This window comes from Hippocampus bargibanti, linkage group LG02, assembly GCF_051943395.1.
Source record: "Hippocampus bargibanti isolate YZ-2025 linkage group LG02, ASM5194339v1, whole genome shotgun sequence".
Lineage (NCBI taxonomy): Eukaryota > Metazoa > Chordata > Actinopteri > Syngnathiformes > Syngnathidae > Hippocampus > Hippocampus bargibanti.
The window spans coordinates 8,051,631-8,077,500 of record NC_142735.1 but is presented as its reverse complement, the minus strand read 5'-3'; the positions used below and the strand labels follow the sequence as shown (position 1 = coordinate 8,077,500).

Here is a 25,870-nt window from a genome sequence, read left to right as displayed (position 1 = left end):
TATCCAGTATTTGAATTATTATTTTGAAAAACATATTGTGGAGAAAATCAAGTACAGTGATACCTCATATTACAAACTTTATTGGTTCCCAGAAAGTATGTCTAAGGCAAAAAGTTCATCTTCCAATCATTTATTTGCCATAACATACCATTAAAAGGAGAATAATCCGTTCCCGGGTCCCCATAAAACACAATTGTCTACTAAATAAGCCTTAAAACGTTTCAACTTAAAACATCATACAATTTTAAATTATAATTAAATATATAATAATATAATATAATATTATTTTATTTAAAACTAATATAATTAAAACTGTGCAGCCAGTGTTAGTTTGTAACATCCTAAAGTAAAATGTAAGTGTAAAAAACAAGGAAAAAACAACAACTTTAATAGTAAATCACAAAGGCACACTGCAAAGGATTGTCTTTTGAATATCATTAAAAAAACAAATAATAATATAATAATAATACATTTCATTTATAAGTGCCTTTCAAAACTCTCAAGGACAAATGTAAGAAGTTAAACCCTTAACGTAAAAAAAGTTACATTCTAAATTGTAAGACTATAATATGTGGGCATTAACTTTATACCGTCGGTCATCCAAAATCTCTGATGGTGTGGATTCTGTTGCCCTTAGTGATAGTGTTCGTATGAATGATAATCTCTATATGAGCCTTATAATTGATTTGCAACCAATCCAAAAGCCAATCTGTCTTTTGTCCAATGTCAGTTTGGATGGGCTCCAGCGCCTTCCGACCCTGAACTGAAAAAACCCTGCAGAAAATGTGTGTCTCTCAAAGGGGTAGCTGAGATTGGGAATGCTGCTGATATCAGGATTATGACCTCGCTCTATCCTCTGTTTGTCCTCCCTGGCCTTTCAAGTGTGAATAAAACTCCATCCAAGTAATGTTTTCAAGAAAATGCTGATAGAAATGATTTGAAGAACTCTGGATGAGCGTACTCTGATGTGATGACTCCAAGTAAAAGACATCCCAGATTGATTTGCCATAATTCATCCATAGCCATCAAAAAGTTGGTGTCGATAAATTTCTAGGCTCTGAAATGCGCATATTAAGATGCCGGTGGTGCGAAATTGCCTAAAGCTCGTTATGAAGAATGGGCAATATGTGAACAGGTTTATTCCATTAAAAATAAAATGGAGAGAATTATGTGTAACTGCATTGGTATACAATAAACACCTTTTTATAAAATGTAGTGCAGCTGTATACAACTCCTAACTTCATCCGCAAAGAACAAGGTCCCGTGGGCAGAATATGAATTGACTTGAACTCCCTTCCCAATGTAGATTCTAATGCAGGTGATCCGCCATCTTTGAGCAATCTGTTCTGCCTGCAAGCCTCTACATAAACAAACCCAGCAGGAATTCCACCCCCAAAACATCTCGCCCTAATCAAGCCGGCAGCGCCCGCAATATTCACAAGCCTCTTTATTTCTCCGTTTTGCAGCAATTATTGCAGCATTAGGGGTTCTATTAAATGTCATTATTTGTTGTTCATGAAAATTTGTGTTTTATGTTTGGTTTCTGCTGTGCAGAATTTCCAATGCCAAAGACTGAACTGGTGCAGAAGTTCCACGTGTTCTATCTGGGGGTGACATCAGTGAATCGGCCCATAGGTACAAACGATCCCGCTCATAAAACCCAAGACTCCCTTTCTGACTTGAAATAAATCCCTTCCGCCGTCGCCTCCTGTTTCAAGCTCCTCTGTGTGTATTCTCTCTCCAGGTATGGACATCATCAACGGAGCCATTGAGAGCCTGGTGTCCTCCACAGGCAAAGAGCACTGGACACCTGTGATTCTCAGCATTGCTGACACCACTCTGGCTGTGATCAAAGAAAAGGTTTATTTAGGATTTATACAGTATTATGTTCAGCTGTGATTTTGCTCATTAGCTTGCACGCTTGCGTTCTGCTATATCTCGCAGAGTATACTGATGCTAACGTTAGCATGGGGCTTGTCAAAATGCCACTCACATTCGACTGTTTCATTGATGATATTGTTTCATTGCAAATTAGAATCACGGCAGAACTTTTTCTCTCGACAAAGGCGAATCCTTCTGCGAAACCTGAAGTGTACGATACTCGTCTTCTTTTTTTTTTACTCGTCTGCTTATTCAAAAGGGGGCGTTTACCGATTTCGACATCAATTGCACGAAAGTCAGTATCATCCAATCAAATTGCGCTTTCAGCCAAGCTAGGCCAGTATCATCCAATGAAATTGCAATTTCAGCCAAGCTATGTCAGTATCATCCAATCAAATTGCGCTTTCAGCCAACTGCAGCCTAATAGGGAAATGAACAGCGAAAAAGCAAAAATATGTATTTAGTTTTATCTGCGAGCCAGATGTAATCATCAAAAGAGCCATATAGGGCTCGCGAGCCATAGGTTCCCGATCCCTGACTTTGACAGTACGAAAATGACGATTTCAAGATTTCGCTATAATGTATGATTCTGTAATGTGTGAATGGAAAAAAAATCAGAAGTGAACGTGAGAGCATTTCAGTCCTGTCTAAGTATGAGTGTTTCTGATTGTGTGGGAGTGTTTTAGTAGTGTGTGCGAGAGTGTATTGATGTTGATTTGAGTGACTGTGAGAGGTCATGCTGAATGACATGTTAATGTAGTACTTGTATATAGACCTGTGTAATGTTGAGTTGTGTATCAATCTAAGCAATTTTTCGGTGGCTCAGTCCAAGATTAATTTAGAAAATCAATCATCAGTTGAAGTTGGTTCAACATCTTTCTCTTGGCGGCACAGTAAGTAACTGTTTAGCACGTCCCTAACGCATTGCAGAGGCGCATAGTTCGATTCAGGCTCCGGGCCTTCCGGTGGGTTTTCTCCAGATACAACGATTTCCTCATGTCCAAAAACATGAATGGCAACTGTAACCTTTAAATTGTGACATCTGAATGTGTGCATTCACACTCACAATAGTGAGTGCGAATGCTTGCTCTCCATGTGCCTTGCAGTTAGTTGGCTGGCAAGGGTGTAGCCCACCGACTCGCTATGATAAGCTCCCGTACACCTGCGACCCTTGTGAGGATAAATGGATTAGAAAATGAATTGGATTGGGTCAATCTTTCTATTAGATAGGTCATGTCTCAATGATACACAGAAGACATTGAAGTATAATTATCTTCATGACTTGCTGTGCAGGAGGAGGAGGAGGAGGAGGAAGCGTTGGTGGAGTGTCGAGTCCGTTTTCTATCCTTCATGGGAGTCGGGCGGGACATTCACACGTTTGCCTTCATCATGGACACAGGAAACCAACACTTCCAATGCCATGTGTTCTGGTGCGACCCCAATGCTGGATGTGTCTCTGAAGCGGTGCAGGCAGCATGTGTGGTAAGATCTTATTCATGTTTTTGACTGATTACTTGATAGAAAAAAAAGAACAAGAAACCTTGACAGTAGTGTGGATATCTTATATTCGGAGTACAAATAGCATATGTGTACTATATGGATATCAACTAAGTGTTCAAATGACTGCTCCGGTTTCAGTTGCGGTATCAGAAGTGTCTGGTGGCGCGGCCTCCCTCGCAACGGGCCGGCTCCTCGTCTTCGCCTGCCGCCGACTCGGTGAGCCGTCGAGTCAGCACCAGCGTGAAGCGCGGCGTCCAGTCTTTGATAGACACTCTGAAAGCCAAGAAACAGCCATCAGAACTCCCTCAGCAATGACCCTCACTAGTGAGCACAGCATCACCACCAAACCCCCAACCCAAACAACACACCTCCGCTGCCATGCTAACCAGTGATGTGCATATATGTTAACAAACACCGTTCTCAAAGAAAAAAAAAACAGGTCAAGTGTGCCAGCTGATGAAATGTATTTTTAAGTGAAGAGCTGATTCAACTTTGACTTGCTCGCTGATTTGTCTTTTGGGGTCTCTCCTGTCACAATGCTGCTCAGAGGTGATTCATGAAATGGCTTTATACACTCGCACTCAATCAGGAACTGAGTGAAGGGGGGCATCACCAAAGCCTCGTGGTGTATTTTAGCGGATACCCTTCCCCTCACTGCACCTGCGCACTTATGCTGTATGCAGGAAAAGTATTAGAAATCACCCTCGAAGATGATTGGGTGAATTGATTGGAATAATCAAGTACTGTCAATAGAATTTGTGGAGGAAGAGAATCATTTCAGGCACAAAAGAGTAAGTGATGAGTGACATGGGTTTTTGATTATGCATGTTACCTTGATGGTTGTATTAATTTAAAACAGATTATTTACTTACAGACAGTGTATTGCAGGTGTTCAAATACCTGACATGTTTCGGCGTATACTTCCGCCTTCGTCAGAGTCACTCTGTCAGGTATTTGAACACCTACAATATACTGTCTGTAAGTAAAGAATCTGTTTTAAATTAGATATTAAGTAGACAGGATGAACTTAATACAACGGTTGATGGTTTTATGTCGATGCGATTCAAAGCATTCACAAGTGGTGGAAACACATCAAGTAGATGCTGTCAGCACAAGTCCTCTACATGTGAGCGTAAGTGGATGAACATAGGCACAAGAAAATAAAAAATATCGCCGTGGCTACCGGCCTCTCAACGTGTTCATTGTTGTTTCACAGGAATGACTGAAAAAATTCTCCATATATTGAGTTGAAAGCAGTTGAAATGTCACTACTTCCTCAGGAATCTTCACGAAGACACACAAAACTTTATATGGGCTCAAAAGAGGGCAGATCATTTACTTGACAGTGGTGCCTTGAGGTACAAGTTTAATTGTGACCATGCTCTTAACTCAAAACACTCAAATATCTCATAATAACATCATGAAATTCCAAGTGAATTTCACGATATGGTAGAGTTTGCATGTTCGCCCCATGCCTGCGTGGGTTTTCTCTGGGTTCTCCGGTTTGCTCCCGCATTCCAAAAACATGCACGGTCGGTTGATTGATCGCTGTTTATTGTCCCTTGGTGTGAATTTGAGCGTGAACGGTTGTTGGTCTCTATGTGCCCTGCGTTTGGCTGGCAACCAGTTCAGGGTGTTCCCTGCTTACTGTCCGATGACAGCTGGGATCCTCGTGATGGATAGAAAGTGGAGTTGAGCTGTGCATTGCAAATCGGCCTCTAGAGGAGTAAAATCCCTCCATCAATCCATTACACAAACCACTTATCCTCACGAGGGTCATGTGTGTGCTGGAGTAGATTCATGCACAGATGAAGAATGGTTTTACAACTACTGTAAGTGACTCACTCATGCAGTAATATTGGCTATCTGCACACAAAGGATAAAGAATACTGCCCCATTTGTGTTCAAATATCCATTGCTTCAAGCGTTGCAACACCACCACGTAGATATGAGCTATGAGCTCGTTGATGCTGTTTCTTCGCATTCAGCTCAGTAAAAGTAAGGCAAAGTTATGTGGTTGTTTTGAATACACTTGGGATTGCCTTTGTTTGTAGTTTAGTTTGACAGTAAACTTCAACAGGGAATGGCCTTAAATAGCAAATAATTTTTCGCAGTTGTCCTACTAGTATGCCAAATTTATACTCCTAGAGTGACTGGCCAATTAGTAGAATTGTCATATAAGTAACTAGAATTTGAAAATGTTAGTAGTAGCACTATTGGCATGCAGATGTCAGAGTGTGCACAGTTGACACCTGTGTGGTAGCAGTACTGCTAGTGACTTAAAATATATAGTAGATAACATCAACCATTCATAAAGAGAATACGACTGATGACATGGACCTGGAGATATTAAAGATATGCTCAATCAGCTTGCACACATTGTGAGGTCACCGCTCAGAAAGGGCCAGCGTGCCAGCACCTACACTCAATTCACATACTTGTGAATGCTATCCAAACCTAGACAAAACCAAGGAAGGGTCACCATGCTGTAAATCATTTCAGTTTCCGTCATCACACATCAACAATGTAAATGTTATCTGTTGTGAAAATTAAAAAAAAGCATTGCCAAAAGAAAAAGGAGCTGCATCCTCTTCTTTTTTATGTGCATTTTGAGAATTCTTTTGACATTGGATATTGCTTAGTTGATTAACCCTTTCAGGGTTTCTGTAGTGGGAAGCCTATCATGTTATTGGGTTACAAGTTATTATTGGTGCATGAAAGGCTTAAGCATCGGAACACGCTGTACTGTACAAGTTGTTTAGTGATACTTTTTGGAAATTCATGTACGATGAAATTGCTTCCTTTCCCCTTGTGATACATGATGTGATCTGGCAGAAAACATTAACAACTCAAAGGTGTTGCGTCTCGAAGTCAGATTCAAACCCATTTTACCCAATCCGGTAAATAACAAGGATGGGTTTAAATTAGTCCCAAATGGCCACAACGGAGCCAAAAAGTACAGTTTTGGGTAAACAATATACAGTATCTCAAATAGATCTAAAATTTGACACCATTGGGAAAATTAAGTGGTAAAAAAATCCATCCATCCACAGCCCACACAGGGTTAATAAATGATTTTTTTTTCCTATAAGATCCACAAACCAAGGCAAACCCTGCAGCACTTTGTACAAAAGAAGGACATATAACACTTTTCTCTCAAAGGTTCTAGAACGACCTGGCTCCACTTAACTCCAGCCTCATAGGACCTCACCTTCCCTCCATTACTATTCCCACATGTGGCAATCAATTAGGGTGGGGTTGTGGGGTTTGGGTAGAAACCGCCAAAATTTGCACTAGTGGTGTGCAGGGTTCTGTATACATATAGTGTATTGTGTTTAACACCAATTTACGGTTTCATAAAGTTTAATATGAAATCAGGAACAATGTAACAAGCAGTACATTACACTTTTGGAAAAAAATCACTCAAGGGGAGGGTAAAGTCAGTGCCAAGGTCCTCCACATGTGGCGTAGAGAGTGAGGATGTGGTGGCTGAGGAGGCAAGATGATAATGGCGGGTTTCAACTCCAACTGATGGATTCTCCGTGGACGGACGGCCGATGTCGCAGGGCTGACAAGAGGAGGCGCCGGACGCAGAAGGCGAGTGGAAGTCCCAGTGTTGAAAACGGGGGTGATGATGTGCGTTTTAGAATTCTTTTCAGGTGGTGGGGCACCTGAGCTGGACTTTTCTCGATAACAGTGGGTGTCAGAAATGAGATTCTGTGACGACTGCGAGCGCGGTTTGGGGGGAGTTCCTGGAAAACAAAAAGAAAAAAAATGATGAATCAAGAAAAGGCTGATCATTTTTGTCAAAAAAATTAATTCATTCTAAAAAAATGGTATCAGTTAAATAGATGCATAAATGGGGGAATAGAATGAGAGAGAGGAAGAAAGAAAGAAAGAAAGAAAGAGAGAGAGAGAGAGAGAGAGAGAGAGAGAGAGAGAGAGAGAGAGAGAGAGAAAGAAAGAGAAAGAAAGAGAAAGAAAGAAAGAAAGAAAGAAAGAAAGAAAGAAAGAAAGAAAGAAAAAGAAAGCTCAGTCATGTGAAATGGTCGCCAACACAAAGTTGCCATCATTTCAGGTACCCCTGATTGACGGCGTACACATAAATTCCAGTAATCTTTTCCCGACATTTTTTTTCCTCGAGCAGAAACCTGAAGGTTCTGACCTGTCGCTGACTGCTACTTTGAAATGTTCATAGTTCCCTCGCCCATGACTCAGTGCCAGCTGAATAAGCCTTGTTCTGCCACAACCATGCTTCATTAAAAGTCAAGTATTCTTTTGACAGTTAGCTGTAATGTGTTGTCCCTCACATATCTTTTGAAACTGTATCCAAAAAGTATAACCTTGCTTTCAAAAATGGGCAAAACACTCTGGACAACACACTGGGAAAAAGTCAAACTCTTCTAAAACGGGCAAAATTTATTGGGGGTAAAGCAGAAGCGCTTGAAATGTTGGCAGTTAAGAGGACTCCCATTTAACATGGGTTTGAATGTGATTGCTTAATTATTAACACAGCAACGATGAAAGGGTACTTCAGCCGTCATCTGTACTTCTTTGAAGGTGTCGGACGTTTCGCTTCATATCCAAGAAACTTCGTCAGCAAACTAAAGTCTTACTGGTAGTTTAGGCCCTATATATATATATATATATATATCTGCTCCCTGCCACTCCATTGATTATTCCTATCGTTCTGACTAACGACTGGCCTGAATGCCCCACTTCCACCAGTATCACCTAATCAGTATTACTAATCCTATTTTGCCTAAGTAGGCTGTTGTACGAACGATCCAAATTGAACCTCACCCCACCATATCGGTTTAAAGGATTCAGCTGTTTTATGAACATGTCTTCTTTTACTCTCCTTTCAAACCATCTATGTTCTTTCGCTAAGATTTTACCCTGATTGTCGTCAAATAAGTGGTTGCTGGCTTTTAGGTGCATATGTACTGCCGATTGAGGCCCACTCGTATTATCCCTGCGATGTTATCGAAAAGTAAGTATTGGCTACGCACACTGACCAATACTTACTTTTCGATTCTAACCACCCTTTACAACACAAACTAGGAGTTATCAGAACCCTCCAGAATAGGGCTAAACTAATACCAACAAGCGTCGAAGGCAGAGAAAGGAGTCTAAACATATCAGGAGAGCACTCACTAACTGTGGGTACCCTCAATAAATTAACAGGTAAGTATGATCACAAATCTTACCCTGGGGTACCTGATGCATTTTTTCAGAGATTTGGGGCTTGGCTAGCTTAGCGAAGGTCACTTTGGTTGGCCTGATGGTTTGTCCTCGTTGCTTCTTTCTGGTTGGCTGCTTTGGCCTGATACGCTCAGGTTTGCAGTCGGCATACACCTTGGCCTGCGCAGACTGCGATGGCTCTCTTGCCTCATGCTTGTGTTGTGAAGACTATTCAAAATAAAAATGTCAAGAAAAAGATATTGAACAATTAAAATCGATCAATTTGGTTGCCATTGGTTACTTTTGTCCCAGCCATTGTAACGTAAACAAAAAAAAATTCAGCAAATTGTTTTGGAGCTGTTGTCATAGGTGTAAGTTATTTATAATTTTAACTTGATCCGAATTGCCGTGCCTCAAAATGCAAATTGTATTTTATACTGCCTCAATAGTTACAAAATGTTGCACAGTTATAGATTGATATTTGTAGAGTGTTAAATTATTTTTCTGGTGAATTATAAATTCTCAAATGTCTTGCGAGCACCAATGGTGTTAGTAAGAGGCCCTCCGCTGTGGTTTTCTTTTGACACACTTGCCATGGATACAACATTTTGATGGCTTTTCAAACTGAATTTCAACTAACAATTTGACATTAAAAAATAAATAAATAAGAGAGAGAAAGAGAGAGAGAGAGAGAGAGAGAGAGAGAGAGAGAGAGAGAGAGAGAGAGAGAGAGAGAGAGAGAGAGAGAGAGAGAGAGAGAGAGAGAGAGAGAGAGAGACAGACAGAGAGAGACAGAGAAAGACAGAGTGACTGAGAGAGAGACACAGAGAGAGAGAGACACACAGAGAGAGAGAGAGACAGCGGGAGGCAAAGAAAGAGTCAATTGTTGAACCATGAGCAAGGAATAACATGCTCACACACACACAAAAAACGTAAACAATTCCTGGAAACAAAGCAAACTTTTATTTGTATCACAAAGGAGGTTTCTTGTTGCAATTGTAGTTTTCAGCCACTCTAACAGACACTAAATAATTAACATTGTGCAATTAATACCGCTCGGATGGTGACAATATTGATTATTGATATTTATTCATCACACGAGGTAATGTATCCAGGGAGAATGATTTTGTTTGACAATATCTTGAAACAGTTTCAAGTAGCATTTGAAACCAAAAGAAGCGCGGAAGTGTCACACAAAACATCCAGTTTCAAAAGAGATCCTCCCCAAAATGGCAGCAGTGGGAGGTGTATGGCGCCATGTCCTTGCTGCTGTCTGCAGGGTCACCTGCAGTCTCATCAGCTGCCCACAGCGCTTCCCTCAACACTTGAATAATTCACCGCCTGCACCACAGAGACTCGCTCCTTTTTATTTTTAAGTGCTTGAGCTGACACGCAAACATGCAGAGTGTCTGCAAGATGTTGGAAACGTGGGTAACGCTCTGTTTGCTTCCAACACGCACGAGCATGCGACATACCGTATGCATATATGTGGAGGTGTGACCTTGTAACTGAAATCGCGCAGGTAAAGCAGGTTTCAGAAGTACCACCGTGTTAGCTGTCCTTAATTTCATTGACGTTAACTCATTCAGATGGGGAACATTGAATTATTCAGAAGATGCTCTCCTTCGTCTTACTTTCTTCTCCCTCCTCACCCCCATCAATTTCTCTTCCCTCTCCATCTCCACCCACTATCCTCAATAAATCGCTCACTTCCTCCAAGCACGGCCTGAGCTCACCCCGAACGTAAAATGTAGAATGTTCCGGTGCAAATTACGGAGGAACTAACTAAGGGGGAAAAACAAGGAAATTCACACCGTTCGGAGACAGCTTTAGGTTAAGATCCGCTCCACATTCTCAAGAAAATCTCATTGTCTTTAATGTTCCCGAATGTTTCTGCATGGAAGGCCAATAAAGAATTTAAACGTGCGCATCCATGACAGCACACCTAAGCCAGACAGCAGTCAAACATTTCGATAATTGCTGTTTTTAATGGCATTTTTCAGAGGGCCACAATGACTTTTGATTAGCTGCCTTTATTGCAGGTGTGTGGGTGTGGGGGGCTCCTCTGTAGGAGGCACCCCTGCAACGGTTTGATTATCTTTTCATTCCTACCTATGGAGGAATAAAACGTGATGGACGGCCCAGAGGGAGATTGTGCTACAGTGGAAGCCAGTGGGGTAAAGCAGCCTACAGAAGCCAAAGTGCATTTACCCATGAGGAAGAATAAATGTGTGTTGCAGATTAGGAAGGGAAGGGTCACATGTTTATTAAAGTGTAACATTTCCAAGCTTGGTAAACAATAATAATACAAAAAAAAAATACAGCCAACTACTGCCTACCGAATAACATAAACAGTCATCTATGGTTAAATAAAGCAAAAATGAGGTTTGGTAATGATAACGTGTTGACAGTGAGAGGTAGAAGTGGAGACAATTGCCAAATGGCCTTAATTTGGATAAAGTGGTGGCAACTCAATCTCCTCCATGTAACTGAAAGACTGCTCACTCCTGGTGCTTGGCTCACAGCACAAAGAGGTGGTGAAGATTGAGTGGATCAAACCATTTTTGAGACCACTGTATTTTTAATGAGCATATATTATGTTTCAGCCAGCTACTACTACACTTCTCTCGCTTGTAGGGGAAAATAAATGAAATACCCTAAATAATATATCGACTCATTCACTACCATTCAATTCTGCAAATTTATTTGGGAATTCAAAATATGACGTAGAGCGCCATTCCCGAATTAGTTCAGGTTTTGTGTTTTTCTTGCTTGGGTGCCGATAAAGCGCTGGCCAGGCCTCTGGCAATGGGTTTTTTTTACCTTCTATAAGGGGGCAGCACCTCCTTTTTTTCCATGTTCGCGCTTTGTTCCAGCTTCAACTGTTGTTAAAGCGCTATATAAACCAATATGTATGTATTGCATTGTATTTTGGACAGCCGCACTCATTTCAAGCTCAAATAACTCCAGACCCATATCATTTAAGAAATACAAGTAACTATTTTTTCTGATGAAAGTTTTCCTTTACTGTTGATTTGACAAGGCTTCAACGTTCATGGGGCAAGGTGGTTCTATTATCCCCCAAATAAGAATTAAATTATTTTATTTATTGCTGTACAGCAGGGGTCGGGAACCTATGGCTCGCGAGCCATATATGGCTCTTTTGATGATTGCATATGGCTCGCCGATAAATATTACATATTATAATACATATTGTCGTTTTTTTCGTCGTTCATTTCCCGTTGGGGCTGCAGTTGGCGGAAAGCGCAATTTTGATTGGATGACACTGACCTAGAATGGCCGAAAGCGCCATGTTGATTGGATGACAGTGGCCGTCATGTTGAAATAGGTAAACGCCCCTTTAAATGAGCCCAACTTGTGCACTTCAGCGTGAATGCACCGGAGCATTAGAGGAGAGAAAATGTTCTGATTCTAATTTGCAATGAAACAATACCATCGATGAAACAGTCGAATGTCAGTGACATTTTAACAAGCCCCATGTTAACGTTAGCATCGACATACTTCTGCGAGAAGTAGATTGCAGATAGCAAGTGTGGAAGCTTATGAGCCGTGTGCAGGCTAGCTAGCAGTAACTTCGCCTCTGGCAAATTGAATTTAATTCCGATCGTTTTCCTGGATTTTTACCAAACACGAGGAACGGAAAACCATCCATGTTAACGGTGAGTACTATCACAAAGTTATTTTAAATAATATTTTGTTGAAAAGTAGCCGCGCGTGCGCGTGTGTGTGTGCGCGTGCACGCGAGCATTTGTATGTGCGCGCGCGTGCGTGTGGCTCTCCCTGAAAAACATTTCTAAATATTTTACTTTTATGGCTCTTAGTCAAAAAGGTTCCTGACCCCTGCTGTACAGTATCCATATTTGCTCCAACGTTTGAATACAAACAAGCAAATGCAAATCTGAACAACACCTCTTGTCAAAATGGCAACGGTTTAGGATCCAAATAGTTTCATTCAGGCCCTGACTTTTTGCAGACGCAATGGAAGACAAAAAAAGGACTGCCATCTAAACACAAGTACGGTCTGAGGTGGGTCTGAGGTGTTGAGATTTTTCTGCCGATAAGCATCAAAACAAAATAATGCTGCCCAGCGTGCACTCAGTCATCTCCTAATAAAAAGTGTATAGGCAGAAATGGATTGTGTCTTAAACAGGATTGTTGACAGCGACTTTATGAAGCATTAAGAGTATCAATAAAGTCAGTTAGTGGTGTTAATCAAATGAAAGCTTCATTTGACTCTGAAACTCATTATGAATCACAGCACTCTTTACAACAGCCCGCATGAATGTCTCAAACTATCAACTCAAAGACATGCTTCAGCCTTCCTCACTCCCACTTGTCTCATTACCTCCTCCAATCCCAGGATACGTGATGCATTTTCCCCCCCTCCCGCCTCAGCAAAAATCACCCACCTTCACACATCCACCTCTTCTCTCTGATTGGACTTGAAAAACTGAATTTAACCTCAGAATGACAAATGATGCCCTCTTCATGCCCACAGCAAAACACATTCAGATCTGGAAAAATATGCATTTTTTTTGCACTCTTCAGACATACCTGCAGGAGACCAACATGCATGTTTCAGTGGAACTTTTGACATTGTGTTGAAAACGCAGACTGTTCTGGGACTATTTCAGACTCCTGGTTGAACACTTATCTCCATCCCATAAAATATTGATTAATGCCCTGACTTGAATTCATTTCGTGACCACGCTTGTACAGTAACTCAAAACACTCATCTCTCCAAATGACTTGTCATCTTAAAATGAAAAGGAATGCTGTTGATCTGTTCAGACACACATTGTGCTGACTCCGTGATGCCCACGTTGCCCCACCCCTCAAAGAAGTGTTTCCAACTAAGGAAGCTGCAGTCACATTGGTTGTTTTTTTTCTTAGGAAGATAAAGAATACATGCCTGTGAGTACTGTTATATTGTTTGTGTGCATGCGTTTCTGCACCATTTGTGGGCTCGCTTAACTAATTCACTGTCATTCTTTCACATTAATCTTTTTTATTCACGATCTGTATTTTGCGTCACTTGGGAAAAAGTTAATTTTATCGTCGCACTTGTGTAAAAACTATGAAAAGATTAATTCGTTGCCTAGGTTCAATAAAATTATTCCCGCTGCTTTTGCATTGACTCCACCCTCTTTCATATATGCACATTTACATGGTGGGTTATTGCTAATTCCTCCTTCATTCAAAGGTCAATTTGAGGCCATTAATTGGCACAAAGTCTGGATTCGATCACTAGGCGTGGCACGGTTGCCCGTCAGAAAATACAGACATTTCACACTTTTATACTAAACATCTAATATGTTCTATAAATGTTGTATTTTTAATCTATTTAATTTGACTCTTTTATTAATATGTTTCCACTATAGAGGGACCTGCATGCATTCATTCTCATTGTGTTGTAAAGGACCTTTTACCTTCACATTCACCTCTCTGATGAGAACAGCAATGAAGCAGCCATTACTCAGCTCAGAGGGTTCAACCCAGAAGAAGGAGTTGTTTTCACTTTGCCTTTCACGGCCTTCTGCACGGTCCGGAGGATTATAAAAGGCTTGGCTTCGTCTTGAGGAAGTAAACACAAAGACAGGAGGAGTAGTTAAATGTTGAAAGTGGGAGTTTTATACAACACTAACATGACACTGACCAAAATGCTTGAAAACAAATTCTCAAAAGAAATCCTGACTACCAACACTTATGACTGAATAGACACATTGAGGTTGTTTTAAATAGACGGTGGAATTGAAGGTGTTCTGAGCATCGAGTCGATATCCTTGATATCATCTTAAGGTGCATGATCTTTATCACCATCAGCAAGAAAATTCAGTGCACTCTTTGAATGACTGTGACGTCCCTTTTTCAAATAACCACTGACACTTTTGGCCTACTATAATTCAATTACAATTTTTAAATAAACTATTGTGTCTGCTGTACTAGTTACAAACAAGTCGACACGTAGTCACAAAACGCCTTCTAGTAGGTTAACTTCACTACTCAGTTAGTTTGCTTATTACTTGTAAACTTGACTGGAGATGTGTACTCCTCCTTCTTCATAGCATTCAAAAAGCATGAAGTTCAAGTAGGAGGTGTTAAATTTTTTAACAGAAGTCTACCTGCAGGGAGAGAAAAACCTCAGCAGCTTGACAGCAGAGCGGAAGGAGAGTGGTGGCAACACATGCAGAGATTCTGCTTGCGAACTGCGACTGACCTCAACTCGTTTTTTTGTAGCCGCCATTCCTGCTGCTGCATCACACTGGCCCTCTCGATGGCTCTGGTCACCACCTCTTCATTCTCCTCTGGGTGTGACGAGCAGGTTGTGTAAACAACCGCCAAAACTTGAGGAACTCCAAAAATACAACAGCGGTGTATATTAGTTTGGCACCTTAGCCCAACGGATGGATGTGAGGTTGAAGACCAAAGCCTCCATTTAGCGAAACTAGTATATTATTTGTCATCATACCCAGTAATTCTCACAGAGTGAAAATGTCTTTCTAGAGCAATAATTTTAAATTAAATTATACTTTGAAAAATACTATATATGCTGTCAGTCTGAAATTGGCCACACTTGCCCAAGAAGGCGAGACAAATATTGAGAGTAAATTTCACTCAAGCTGCAAATTGTACTCTGAACAATTCCAAAGACCAACTTTCATTTCATGAACATATAACCTACTCACACTGCTGGTAGTCTCCAGCACTCTCTGAGAACCTCCTGAGGATATGCGGATTACAAATCGGAAGAATGGATAACTGACTCGTTCAAATTTTACGCTGCCTCATGTACTCTGGGTGAAGCGATTTTGATCAATTGTGAAGAATTCTTCTCATTTTAGGGAGGCAATAATTCTTCTAAATATTTAAACACAATTCATTTAGGGAGGAAAAATGTGAATGTAAAAATGGCTCCACCAACTATGTAAGTTCTTTAACTTATACTCCTTTTTTTGCAACCATTTTGAAGCCCTCAAGGATATCTGCATAATTGCACACCTGTTCTATTACAAATATTGGTACCGGTCACTTTATAATGTTTCAATGATTTTCTGCACCAACTGTACAGCCGTTATCGTATTTTATTCTACCAGTGATTATGTTAGCTCTGCTCGATACTTTGTAATTTGTCTCATAACTGTCATTGAGTTACATTTACATTACGGAATGGTCTTCCATAGTTATTTGTCATGTCCTTGTTTATGATGATGCAGCCTGTACTACCGGTGACAAATTCCTTGTGCGTTCTACATACTTGGCCAATAAAAATGATTCTGATTGTGTTTCTGATTCCATTTTCCATATTTGAAAGTTTTTGCGAACCTCAAATGCGCAATGGAAACATTTGGGCATTGGTGTTCAGAAAGATGTTTGAGCACAAAACACTGAAATGAGACCACTGACTCAACTGGACTGAGTCATTCAATAAACACTGAGCACTAATTAACAATCCCATTAAAAAAAATATCAGCACACGCAGAAATGTCGGGCTGGGCCGATTGATGGCAGCAGGATGAGAACAGCTGCTTTCATTGCCGTAAAAGCAAAAATCCCCACCTGCTTTATTATTGAAAACATTACACACGCCTGACAATAATTCCTGAAAACAAGGTGTGGCAAAATAGCGATAAACAGTTAATTTAACTTTGTTTTTTTTGGGGTTGGCGAAAACATTGCAGAGTGATGTGCTTTGAAGGATAGCATCTAGAGGTGGGCGTAATAATAAATGTTGCTGGTCTATCAGTATTTCACACCAACACGGACAATCACTTTATGTTATTTGATCTGTTCTCGCTAAATTGCAGTTTGTCTACATTTTTTAGTAACGTCAGAAAATAATGGTTTGCAAGGTTAGCAGCAGTGGTGGGCATATCAGAGAAGTCCTACTGGTACATCATTTGTCATTTGCCATTGACCCACCAGTCCGTCACTCCATCATCATTATTTTCACTGCTTTTCCTGATTACATTAACTACACTGTTTGCTAAAGTAAAAACAATACAGGACAGTCTTGTTGCGTCTTGTGAGACAGAAAGGGCAGTAGACAACACTGCCCACTTCTTTTACTGGCAAGAATAACCTCAAAAATAAGCAGGCTTGGAGAATGGGAACCATGATTTGACAGCTAATGCAACCACAAGTCATCCAATGAAATAGCGATGGTCAAGGGTCTTTTTTTTCTTCCGGTTGAAGGACGAGGAGACCCTACGTTCAAAACAACTAGTCACTCCCGTTTCTGTCAGTCGTCAGCAAAACGATACACTGTGCCACCTATTTAAAATCTGTGTAGTTTTCTCTCTAATTTATCTTTATAATTTTATCTGTGGTTTTATTTATAAGATTGTTTGGTGATTGTAAAATGTCCTTGAAAGCATTGAAAGGCACTTATAAATAAAATGTATTATTGTTAATTATTATTAATTCATTAATATTCATGTTATTATTATTAATTGTATTATTATTATTATTATTATTATTATTATTATTATTATTATTATTATTATTATTATTATTATTATTATTATTATTTTTATTATTGTTATTATTATACCGGTATTGACAAAGGTAACGCACCAGGTGAGTAAGCGATAATTCGGTTCATGGATGAAAACTTGCTTCCGTCTGTGTTTAGTGTTTCCAAGTTTTCATCATTCAGCAGCAAAAGGGGAGCCCGTCACTGACGGAATTCCCGCTTCTTCATGAATCAGAAGATCATGAATGAAATATTACCCCAAGTCTATTTTGATTTCCTTTGCTGCGTGAAAGCTGAATAAACTCTGAGATAAAAATGCCCGACAACCAAACCTTACACAAAGCGGCAGTTTTTGGATACAGCTCTGTTGTTGGCATGAGACTACGTAATGGCCAGTTCCTGTGAAACATGCGAACAGACCAACATTAGCATATTTAATTAAGGACAGACAATCTCCCGGGGACAGCATATGGTTGCTCTATTAGCACGAGATTAGATAATTAGGCACTCAGTCAGAGAGGTGAGCAAGGATCCTCACAGATCTCATGCGTGTGCTGCCATTATGTCAGTGTGTGTGTCTCAGCAGGATAACGAGCGTTTTACGACACTCACACTTCAATGCATGATCAATATCTTCCCTTTGCTGTGCTATCAGAGCTTCCAGCTTGCTCTGAGGCAGAGAACCCTGGGATAAGTCCTGGAGCAAGCTGGCATCTGAATAGAACAAATGCACATAATTGCTTTTTCGTTTCAGCGTCATCTGGTTTGCCAATAACACACCTGCACGCTCAAACGTACCTCTGTTCTCTTGCAGTATGAACTCGAGCGGATTGCTGACTGCAGACAGAGAGCAGTTGGGAGTCAACAGGATGAGACGGACTTTGGCAAGACGCTTGTCACCACTGGTGAGAGACTGGAACGCCTCGTTTATCAGCTCCACATCTAAGCAACAGAGAACAGACTCATTTACTAAAAGTGTAGGAGTTGTGTGGAAGCCGATCAATGCATCTCTAACACCCAGGATCAATTCTGCTAAACGCATTGCATTATTTTGTTTTATGTAGGGCATGTCACAAGAAGAAGTCATGCCATACCACCTACAACAAAGACCATTTTGATTCTGCTTTTCCTCCATTGTTTTCAGGAATGCTGCCCCAAATTTGAAATGCAGTGACACAGAATGTACAAATATGTCCAATTCCCGCACACTCTGGAGAAATGAAATCAAAAGAAAACCTGGCTTTATGTGGTCCATGGCTTCCCTAAGATGATCAGAGAAGCAGACTTCACTAACCAACAGACGTTCTTTCAGTACCAAAAAAAACAAAAACGGGTGGGCTTGACCAATTTCACACTTGTTGGCTCTTGTGCTGCAATATTTGACATAAACATGACATTTGGCAGAGGTAACACACAATTTTCCTGCTATTTGTGTTGTTAGTAAATTCAGATATTAAAGGCTAAAACAATTACATTTAAAAATATTTTGTATATTACAATCAAAATTGCATGACAAAACAAAGCAATATTTTAAAATACACAGTACATGTATATTGACTACCAACATGTAATATTTACAGAAGGCAAATGATTAGGATGTTTTTTCAATTCGTTAAATTGTGCTTCGTTTCTTCAGACTCAATTTGTGTGAGATAAGTCTGATTGTTTGTTTCCATTTAATATTTGTTGCACAGTGACACAGCAGGTATAAAAATAAAAATGTGCTTATAACAACGTTATTACAAATATTTCGAACTCGGAAAATATGTATTTTAAGTCTTTAAATTAAATTGTTCTCATTTTGTCAGTAAGTGTACAATGAAAGTCCACAGAGTTCAAGAATGATCTGAATGGACTCAACGTTTTATTATTTTAATGCTACAAGTGCTTTTGCACAGCGGTGGCTGTTGTGAAAGCACTCAATAAATACAGATAGATTCTACGAGCATTGGAATAACGAGGCAAAGCAAGTCTCAAAATTAAGATTCTGTTGGTGAGAACAATTTGATCAGGCAAAATTAAAAATTAGCCGCCAACTCCTTGCAAGATGTCGATTGTCATGCCTACTCTTGCAGCCCATTTGGATGATGACTTGCTGCATCGCTTCCCTCTGAGCATCTGGAAGACTGCCGATACAAGCAAGGACACTGGGTTTGTTGTCATTGGCTTTACGTTTCTCCTTAATCAATGAGGCTGCGTGGGAGACAGTAAGGCTGGAGAAAGCACCCACAAGGAGCACATCCCCGTCATCTGGTAGAAAGGATATCGCCACCTTTGGGGCTAGGCAGCAAGACTTGTCCTGCAATAAAACAGAGAACCACGGACACATGAGCGAGAAAACGGATTTGCAGGCATAGGATTGAAAATATGAAACACATAACTGTAATTGTGACGAATCAGAGAAAAGTCAAAGTCAAAATGTCAAAGTCAGCTTTATTGTCAAATATGCTAATATGCATGACATACAGCACAGATGAAATTACTGTCAAGCGAGACTTTGAGAATTGGAGGACAATTTTGGCATCAACTTTGGCACCATGCCAAATGACACAAATTAACTTATTATGTATTTTATTTTGGATGGGGAGAAATGTGCACATCCAAAACTGCTCCTGTGTGATGTCATTGTGTGATGCTTAATTTTGTAATACACAAATTGTTACGAATGGCCAATTGCAGCCCTGACAAGTGTTTTCCTGGTAAGTTGCTTCCACTTGAAATAAATAAAATGGAAAGTTCTTCTTCTTGGATCCTGGCTGAATTGACTGGTAATTCTTTTTCAACACAGCCTGCTTTTTGGCCGCATCACAAACAGTTTTGGGAAAGTAATTCTCTATTTTGTTATTTTTTTTTTGTCAAAAAAAACATTGTGTAAATTGTTTGACCCAATTTTACCTTCAGTATTTGTTATTTTTTGGCTGCCTTTACGGCAGCTCCTGTATTTTGTTTTTGCTGCTGTGATTTTTTTTCCACTGGGAGACAAATAAAGGCTCATCGAATCTAATCTAACTGCACACTTTCTATGGTTTATTCACAATATCACATATCTGTATTTTGATTGGTTTGGCATAGATACACAAAGACTTGAAAAGCATGTATTCCAAAAATATTGCAGGATAAACCTTTAGAATACAGCAGTGACGTGCGGTGAGGTTCATGGCTGGTGAGGCATTGACGTCATCAATGACGTCACTGCTCGTCTCTACTTAGTATTTGAACGGTAAATGTGAAAATTCAGCGATTTTGAAAAAAATCCTAAAACGGTGAAGTTAAATGGACAAGAACTTTAAAGTACAAATCACTAAATACATCTAACTGTTTAATTTACTTTTTCATTTGATATTTCCATGACAGCTTTCCATGATGACAGGTGAGGCACTGCCTCACCTGCCTCCACTGACTGCACGTCACTGGAATACAGTAAGATGGTTGTTGTTAAGTGTACAGTCAGGGGTAAACATTACCTGTGGCAATTGCTATGCTCACTCATCAACAATAACCTTAGCTATATATAGAGTAAATAAAGGAAACAAATTATATCCATGTCAGTTTTGAGTAACGGGGTTAAGTCAAAAACTGAAACCAAAATGAAAAATCCACCCTGGGTCGGAGAAATTAGCTTGATGGTGTCATTTCTGTTGTGTCATGTTCATGTTCGACTTTTTTAATCCTCAAGTGGCATAAAAAGTTATGAGAAAGAAGATAATGAGCACAGAACAAATATCAACAAGGGGTTTGCGATGAATATTTTTTCTGAGTTAAGAAATTGATAAATGCTGGGAATGAACCAACTGTATTGTCGTGAAGCACAAGCTTGTGACAGCAGATTTGTTATGTCTCAAATTGAAGTATGCTATGATGTGAGGAAGTGATGTGAAATATTACAGTCGTTTCTGGGCAAACTCATCTTGGTTGGCATGAGGGATAGCACGCCGCTTTGTAATCAGTTTGAGACATAAGCTATAAATATCACAGGACACTGGTGCCAGTCTTGTGTGTGTGTGTGTGTGTGTGTGTGTGTGTGTGTGTGTGTGTGTGTGTGTGTGTGTGTGTGTGTGTGTGTGTGTGTGTGTGTGTGTGTGTGTGCGTGCGTGCGTGCGTGCGTGCGTGTGTGTGTATCAGTGTGTATGTGTGTCGTGCGAAGATTGAACCTGCATGACGAGTTTGCGGTTGTGAAGCAGTTTGGTGGAATCCAGCCTAGATTTCATTTGAGCAGGGAACACCAGCAAATCCTCACAGTCGGCATCCTGGCAGAAAGTCTGCTCCTTCAACTGACTGACGGAATTTACTTGGGAGAGGCCTGTATCCGTCAGCACACTTTGGACCTCATCCAATCTGGGAGAAAAGAATAGGTGGAAAGAGAAAATATACTGCATGGGTGATTCCAGAATAGAGAAACTTTTTACAAGATATTCTCTATATATATATATATATATATATAGCCCTTTATATTTATATATATATATATATATATATATATATATATATATATATATATATATATATATATTTTATATATATATATATATATATATATATATATAGATATATATATAGAGAGAGAGAGAGAGAGAGAGAGAGAGAGAGAGAGAGAGAGAGAGAGAGAGAGAGAGAGAGAGAGAGAGAGAGAGAGAGAGAGAAAGAGAGCTCATGACAATCGAAATGGCCTTTTAAAAAGACTACACACACACACACACACACACACACACACACACACACACACACACACACACGCACAGATCCCAGGTATGTATGACCTTTCTGATCCCAGAGCGGAATGTGGGTAATTGCTGATTGAATCTGGCCTCAGTGGCACGATTTACACCTGAGTGAATCGGCCCTGTCCAGAAGACACGGTTGTATATCGTAAAACAAGCACATGCACCCACCATGCACACACATACACACACAGTTTGAGTGTCAGCTAGGCTGTAAAATATAAGGAAGCAGTACCAAGTCTGCATGCAGTAGCAAAAGGGGAGTTACATAGTGCACAACTACTCATTTTCTCAGTGTATGTGCATCAGCGTGTAATTGTATCGTAGGCTTGTTTGCCGCATGTGTGTGCTGACCTCCCCCTCAGTGTGTTGACCCATGTGTAGAGTGGCAGCCTGTTGGATCTTTCCTTTTTCACCTTCACACTCTCGGGCAGAATACAGTCAAGAGATGAAAGGTCATGTTTGATTCTATATCGGGCCAGTGAGGCCTCCAACTTTGTCTTGAACCTGAAAGCAACATACAGTATAGAGTCGGCTGTTTGTTTTGTTTTTTTTTTTTCTTATGGAACACATAATTGAAGTCAAATCGAGATTGTAAAGTTGTCGAGATGATATGTATTTTCAAAATGCAAAGGTTGCAATTTTGGGTAAAAATAAAGGCTTGTTAGTTGTCTATAGGCATGAATGTCAAGGTCAGTGCGTATTTGACTAAAGGGGTGTTCACACGGCAACTTTTACTCTGGTGCAGCACCGGTATTTCGTGCACTGTTGTCCTTCCACTATCTTTCTGTTCTCTCTCCCTCTCATCCTTTTACGGTGTCTGATAGACTACTGCATTGATTTGTCGGGAGAAGTATCAATCATGGTTTGCGATACAAACAAGGCGAGGAAAATGAAATATGCTTTACGCACGAGCATGTTTTATTTCCGTGTTAATCCTACCGTATTGCACAGCCGCAGAAATTGCCGTGAGAATGCAAGTGGGGCTGCGCCCGGGGCTAACACGCTTCTCTTTAGTATATGTGTGAACACCGCACAAAATTTACACCGGTGTAAGATATAAGTATTCTTTTCCTACCTGAAAAGATACTTCTGTACATCTCTGACTTCCCGTATAGATTCCTTCATTGTGTGGTCTTGCGGGAAAAACTTCCTGTCCTTGAAGTCATAGAGCATGACAGCAAAAAGGCTCATTTGATCATCTGGCTGGAGGACAAAAGCAACACAGTGATTTGCTGAGGGGAAGAAATGAATAAAGCATGACTATGTCTGAAGACTTCTGGCCCCATTAGGGGTACAATATCGTGTTTGTATATGCTACAAGCTTAAACTCACCAAACGTGGGATCATAACAGTGAATTTCACTGTGTGTATGCATTTCCCAAGAAACGGGAGCACAACTGGCAAGATGGTCCCATACTCACCATCCATGAAGTATTGAATCCATAAAAGGATGAATTTCAATGGAAAATATCTTTCCATCTACTGTGTGTGTCAACAATTTATCACAAAAGTTTGCAGGGCCTTGTACTTTTCCATATCAGTACTTTGCGCTCAGCTGAGCGTGACTGTGTGAACAAGTTACAATGTCACACTTGAAATTGTGACCTCTGGATTACAAGCAGACAGTAGTCTACTGTAGCCTCACGATTTAGCTAATACGATGTCAGAATTCACGACTTTGATTTATAAACATAACAGAGAATCGATGCAAGTTGACAGACAATTTATGTAATCCATTGCACAGTCATAGATTGTACATTAAAGAAAAATCTCCCAATGCATTTATCCAAAGCAACAAGCAATAAAAGAAAAATAAGGACCTTCTTTGTCCATCCAATACCACTTGGCCTTCACCGAGTTGAAATCTCTGGCTGTGGGAAAGTGATTACGTTGCTGGACAACAACATCCCGCTCATGTGAAAGTGACCATTAAGCACGTTGGCCGTGTTTGGTAACCTCAGATACGAAACAAAACCAAGATGGGTCATTTCAGTCAGTTTGATCGTGTTTTTTTTCTGGGTTGAGAATTATAACATGCTTTTATTTGAAGAACGTGTCATCCTACTGTAATGTCCGTCCAGTTTTTTTAATTGAGGGCCACAATGCAGTTGTCAAGTCTATTTTTGTTCAAAGGCCATTTTTTTTGTGACTCAGAAAAATGACACCAAATTGTCTGAAGACATTTTGCATTATTATCAAAGTCTATCACAAGTATATCTTAATTGTTGTGTTTATTTTTGTCCTTTCATACACTTGCTTGAAATTTTAGACAATTTTTTTTTTGCTTTTTCTACTTTCATTTCTTTCATAACTTTGCTGCTGTGAAATGTAAATTTCTCCACTGCGAGACTGATAAAGGCAAATCCAATCCAATCCAATCCAATCCAAACTATGTTAGGAGTGGCCACATGTGCCTGTAAATACTTGCATCATTCTTTATCATACTAGCCACTGTCAAAGTTTCAGGAAATTCAATTGAAGCATAATGTTGGGGGAGTGGGTCAGCCTTACTCTTCCTCCACGTGTTTGTTAATTTATTACAATGAGCATGTTGGTTCTATAAATACAGGCTGGAGAGGATGAACAGCACCTTCAAATGATTTTTTCTTTTCTTTTCTGCAGTTTACGAATCGATTTTTTGCACCTGAGAGTTTCAGATTATACAGTCATGAGTATAGAAACAATGTGATAATGAAGCCCGGAGTTACGCCGCTGTGCAAATTCTGGAAACAAAGAAATGAACATGTCATCTGACTCGGTGTGGCTGGAAAGAGTTGCGATTGGTGAGGTAAGACGAGACCACCACTACACACCATTCTCTTTGGTCTAAGCTTTGTGATTGTAGCAAGACAGATACTTGAGATAACAGTTCCTCTTTTGATGTGAAACATGTCGTCTAGAAGGGTCCTAAAAGTGGTAGGTCTGAGGGGGCGCTAAAGGTGATTGCAATCACAGTCGGCAGGAAATACCCTCAACAGCAGAGTACCTTTTTTCTTGAAAGCGTTTGAAGAGATAGGGGCTAAAAGTCATAGTGAGGAATGCATTATTTAACAACTGTCATGATCTGGTTGGCGACCAACGGGGGGCGCTGTCGGCCCCGCCTGCACCTGCACAGGTGCTGGTCGTCCCGATCAGATTGGCGACCAACGGGTAGCGACGTCAGCCCTGCCTGCAGCCTTGCAGGTGCTGGTCGTTTAATCACTGACACTTAAAAGGACACCCGGCACGACAATCCGGTGTCGGTTTATTGTTTGCTGCTTTGTCTGCAATCGCATGCATGTGTATGCTGTGCATGTGTTTGTTTAACCTTGGCGGACTTTTACTTTTGGTCTTCTTTTGATACTTTGTATTTTTCTGTTCAGACGATTTTGATGTTTTACATTTTGTTCCTGCTGACCTTTATTTTAATACAATTTGTCAAACAACCTCCTGCTCCCTCCTGCCTGCTTTTTGGGATCCGCACCCGCCATCACCACCTTTCAAACCGTGACAACAACATCCAGAACAATGGTCATCACACTCACAACTAGGCATGAACAAGTTATCTAAAAAGGAACTTTTGCCAATTATAATTTACGAAAGGACTCAATGAATCATTCCTTCAAATCATGTCTAAAACGTACAACACAAAAATCTCTTTCATTTGATTCAGAACATGTTTTTTCTTTGTTTTACCTTGTATTGCGAAAGTCTGTATTAAGTTCTGATGCGACAATCTTGAATCCACTCAACCATCATAATTGCCAAAATAAAGGGAAATCTGTCATAGAAGCATTTGGTCTTCGCTTCTAACATCATATTGACGGACTGTTTTAAACTGTGAGGTCGGTGAAAATAAACTACGATGCAGTATTTTATTGTAGAGTTTTAAATGGCCGTTTAATAACAAAATGTTTTTTTGTTTTTCATCAAATGATCTGAAGATAAAAGTCATGAGAAATAGACCCTTTCCACTCCTGTTCTCAGTCTCTCCAGTTGCATTCGGAAAGAAAGAAAAAGAAGCAGATTCGCCTTATTGTCTCATTACATTCTCAAGGCTTTCGTGGGCCTCATGAAATGATCCGGGAGGCAGGACCCTTGCGTTTGACAC

At 40.2% G+C, this 25,870-nt stretch overlaps 2 protein-coding genes across 6 annotated transcripts in view; one reads left to right on the top strand and one right to left on the bottom strand.

Annotated features, from left to right (window-relative positions):
* The window catches only part of LOC148901429 (amyloid beta precursor protein binding family B member 2-like), a 37,995-nt gene extending 33,432 nt beyond the window's left edge, over positions 1 to 4,563 (top strand). For 3 of the 5 annotated variants that reach the window (XM_089023569.1, XM_089023593.1, XM_089023561.1), the window contains 4 exons: positions 1,555 to 1,635; positions 1,745 to 1,861; positions 3,173 to 3,363; positions 3,520 to 4,563. In XM_089023569.1, the coding sequence (XP_088879695.1) occupies positions 1,555 to 1,635; positions 1,745 to 1,861; positions 3,173 to 3,363; positions 3,520 to 3,696 (566 nt within the window). In that variant the 3' untranslated portion in view covers positions 3,697 to 4,563. The remainder of the gene's footprint in view (positions 1 to 1,554; positions 1,636 to 1,744; positions 1,862 to 3,172; positions 3,364 to 3,519) is intronic. The other 2 variants (XM_089023586.1, XM_089023577.1) reach the window with 1 other exon arrangement.
* Positions 4,564 to 4,706: 143 nt separating this feature from the next.
* Positions 4,707 to 22,989, bottom strand: LOC148901428 (protein NSUN7). The gene is made up of 10 exons (XM_089023603.1): positions 22,856 to 22,989; positions 22,132 to 22,284; positions 21,211 to 21,394; positions 19,127 to 19,358; positions 17,858 to 18,001; positions 17,672 to 17,773; positions 14,804 to 14,939; positions 14,016 to 14,160; positions 8,592 to 8,793; positions 4,707 to 7,133 (listed from the first exon to the last, which is right to left on the bottom strand). Exons 1-10 carry the CDS (start codon positions 22,969 to 22,971, stop codon positions 6,805 to 6,807), a joined length of 1,743 nt encoding a protein of 580 aa, XP_088879729.1. The 5' UTR covers positions 22,972 to 22,989; the 3' UTR covers positions 4,707 to 6,804.
* Between the last annotated feature and the right edge of the window lie 2,881 nt (positions 22,990 to 25,870).

Bases quoted from the DNA above. Each gene is read 5' to 3' on its own strand.
- LOC148901428 (XM_089023603.1), bottom strand. From the start codon at position 22,971: ATGAGCCTTTTTGCTGTCATGCTCTATGACTTCAAGGACAGGAAGTTT. The intron at 19,359-21,210 runs GTTCAATCTTCG...GTTTTATTGCAG, and splicing joins ACCGCAAACTCGTCATGCAG to GACAAGTCTTGCTGCCTAGC. The intron at 18,002-19,126 runs GTAGGCATGACA...TCTGTTGCTTAG, and splicing joins CATCCAAATGGGCTGCAAGA to ATGTGGAGCTGATAAACGAG.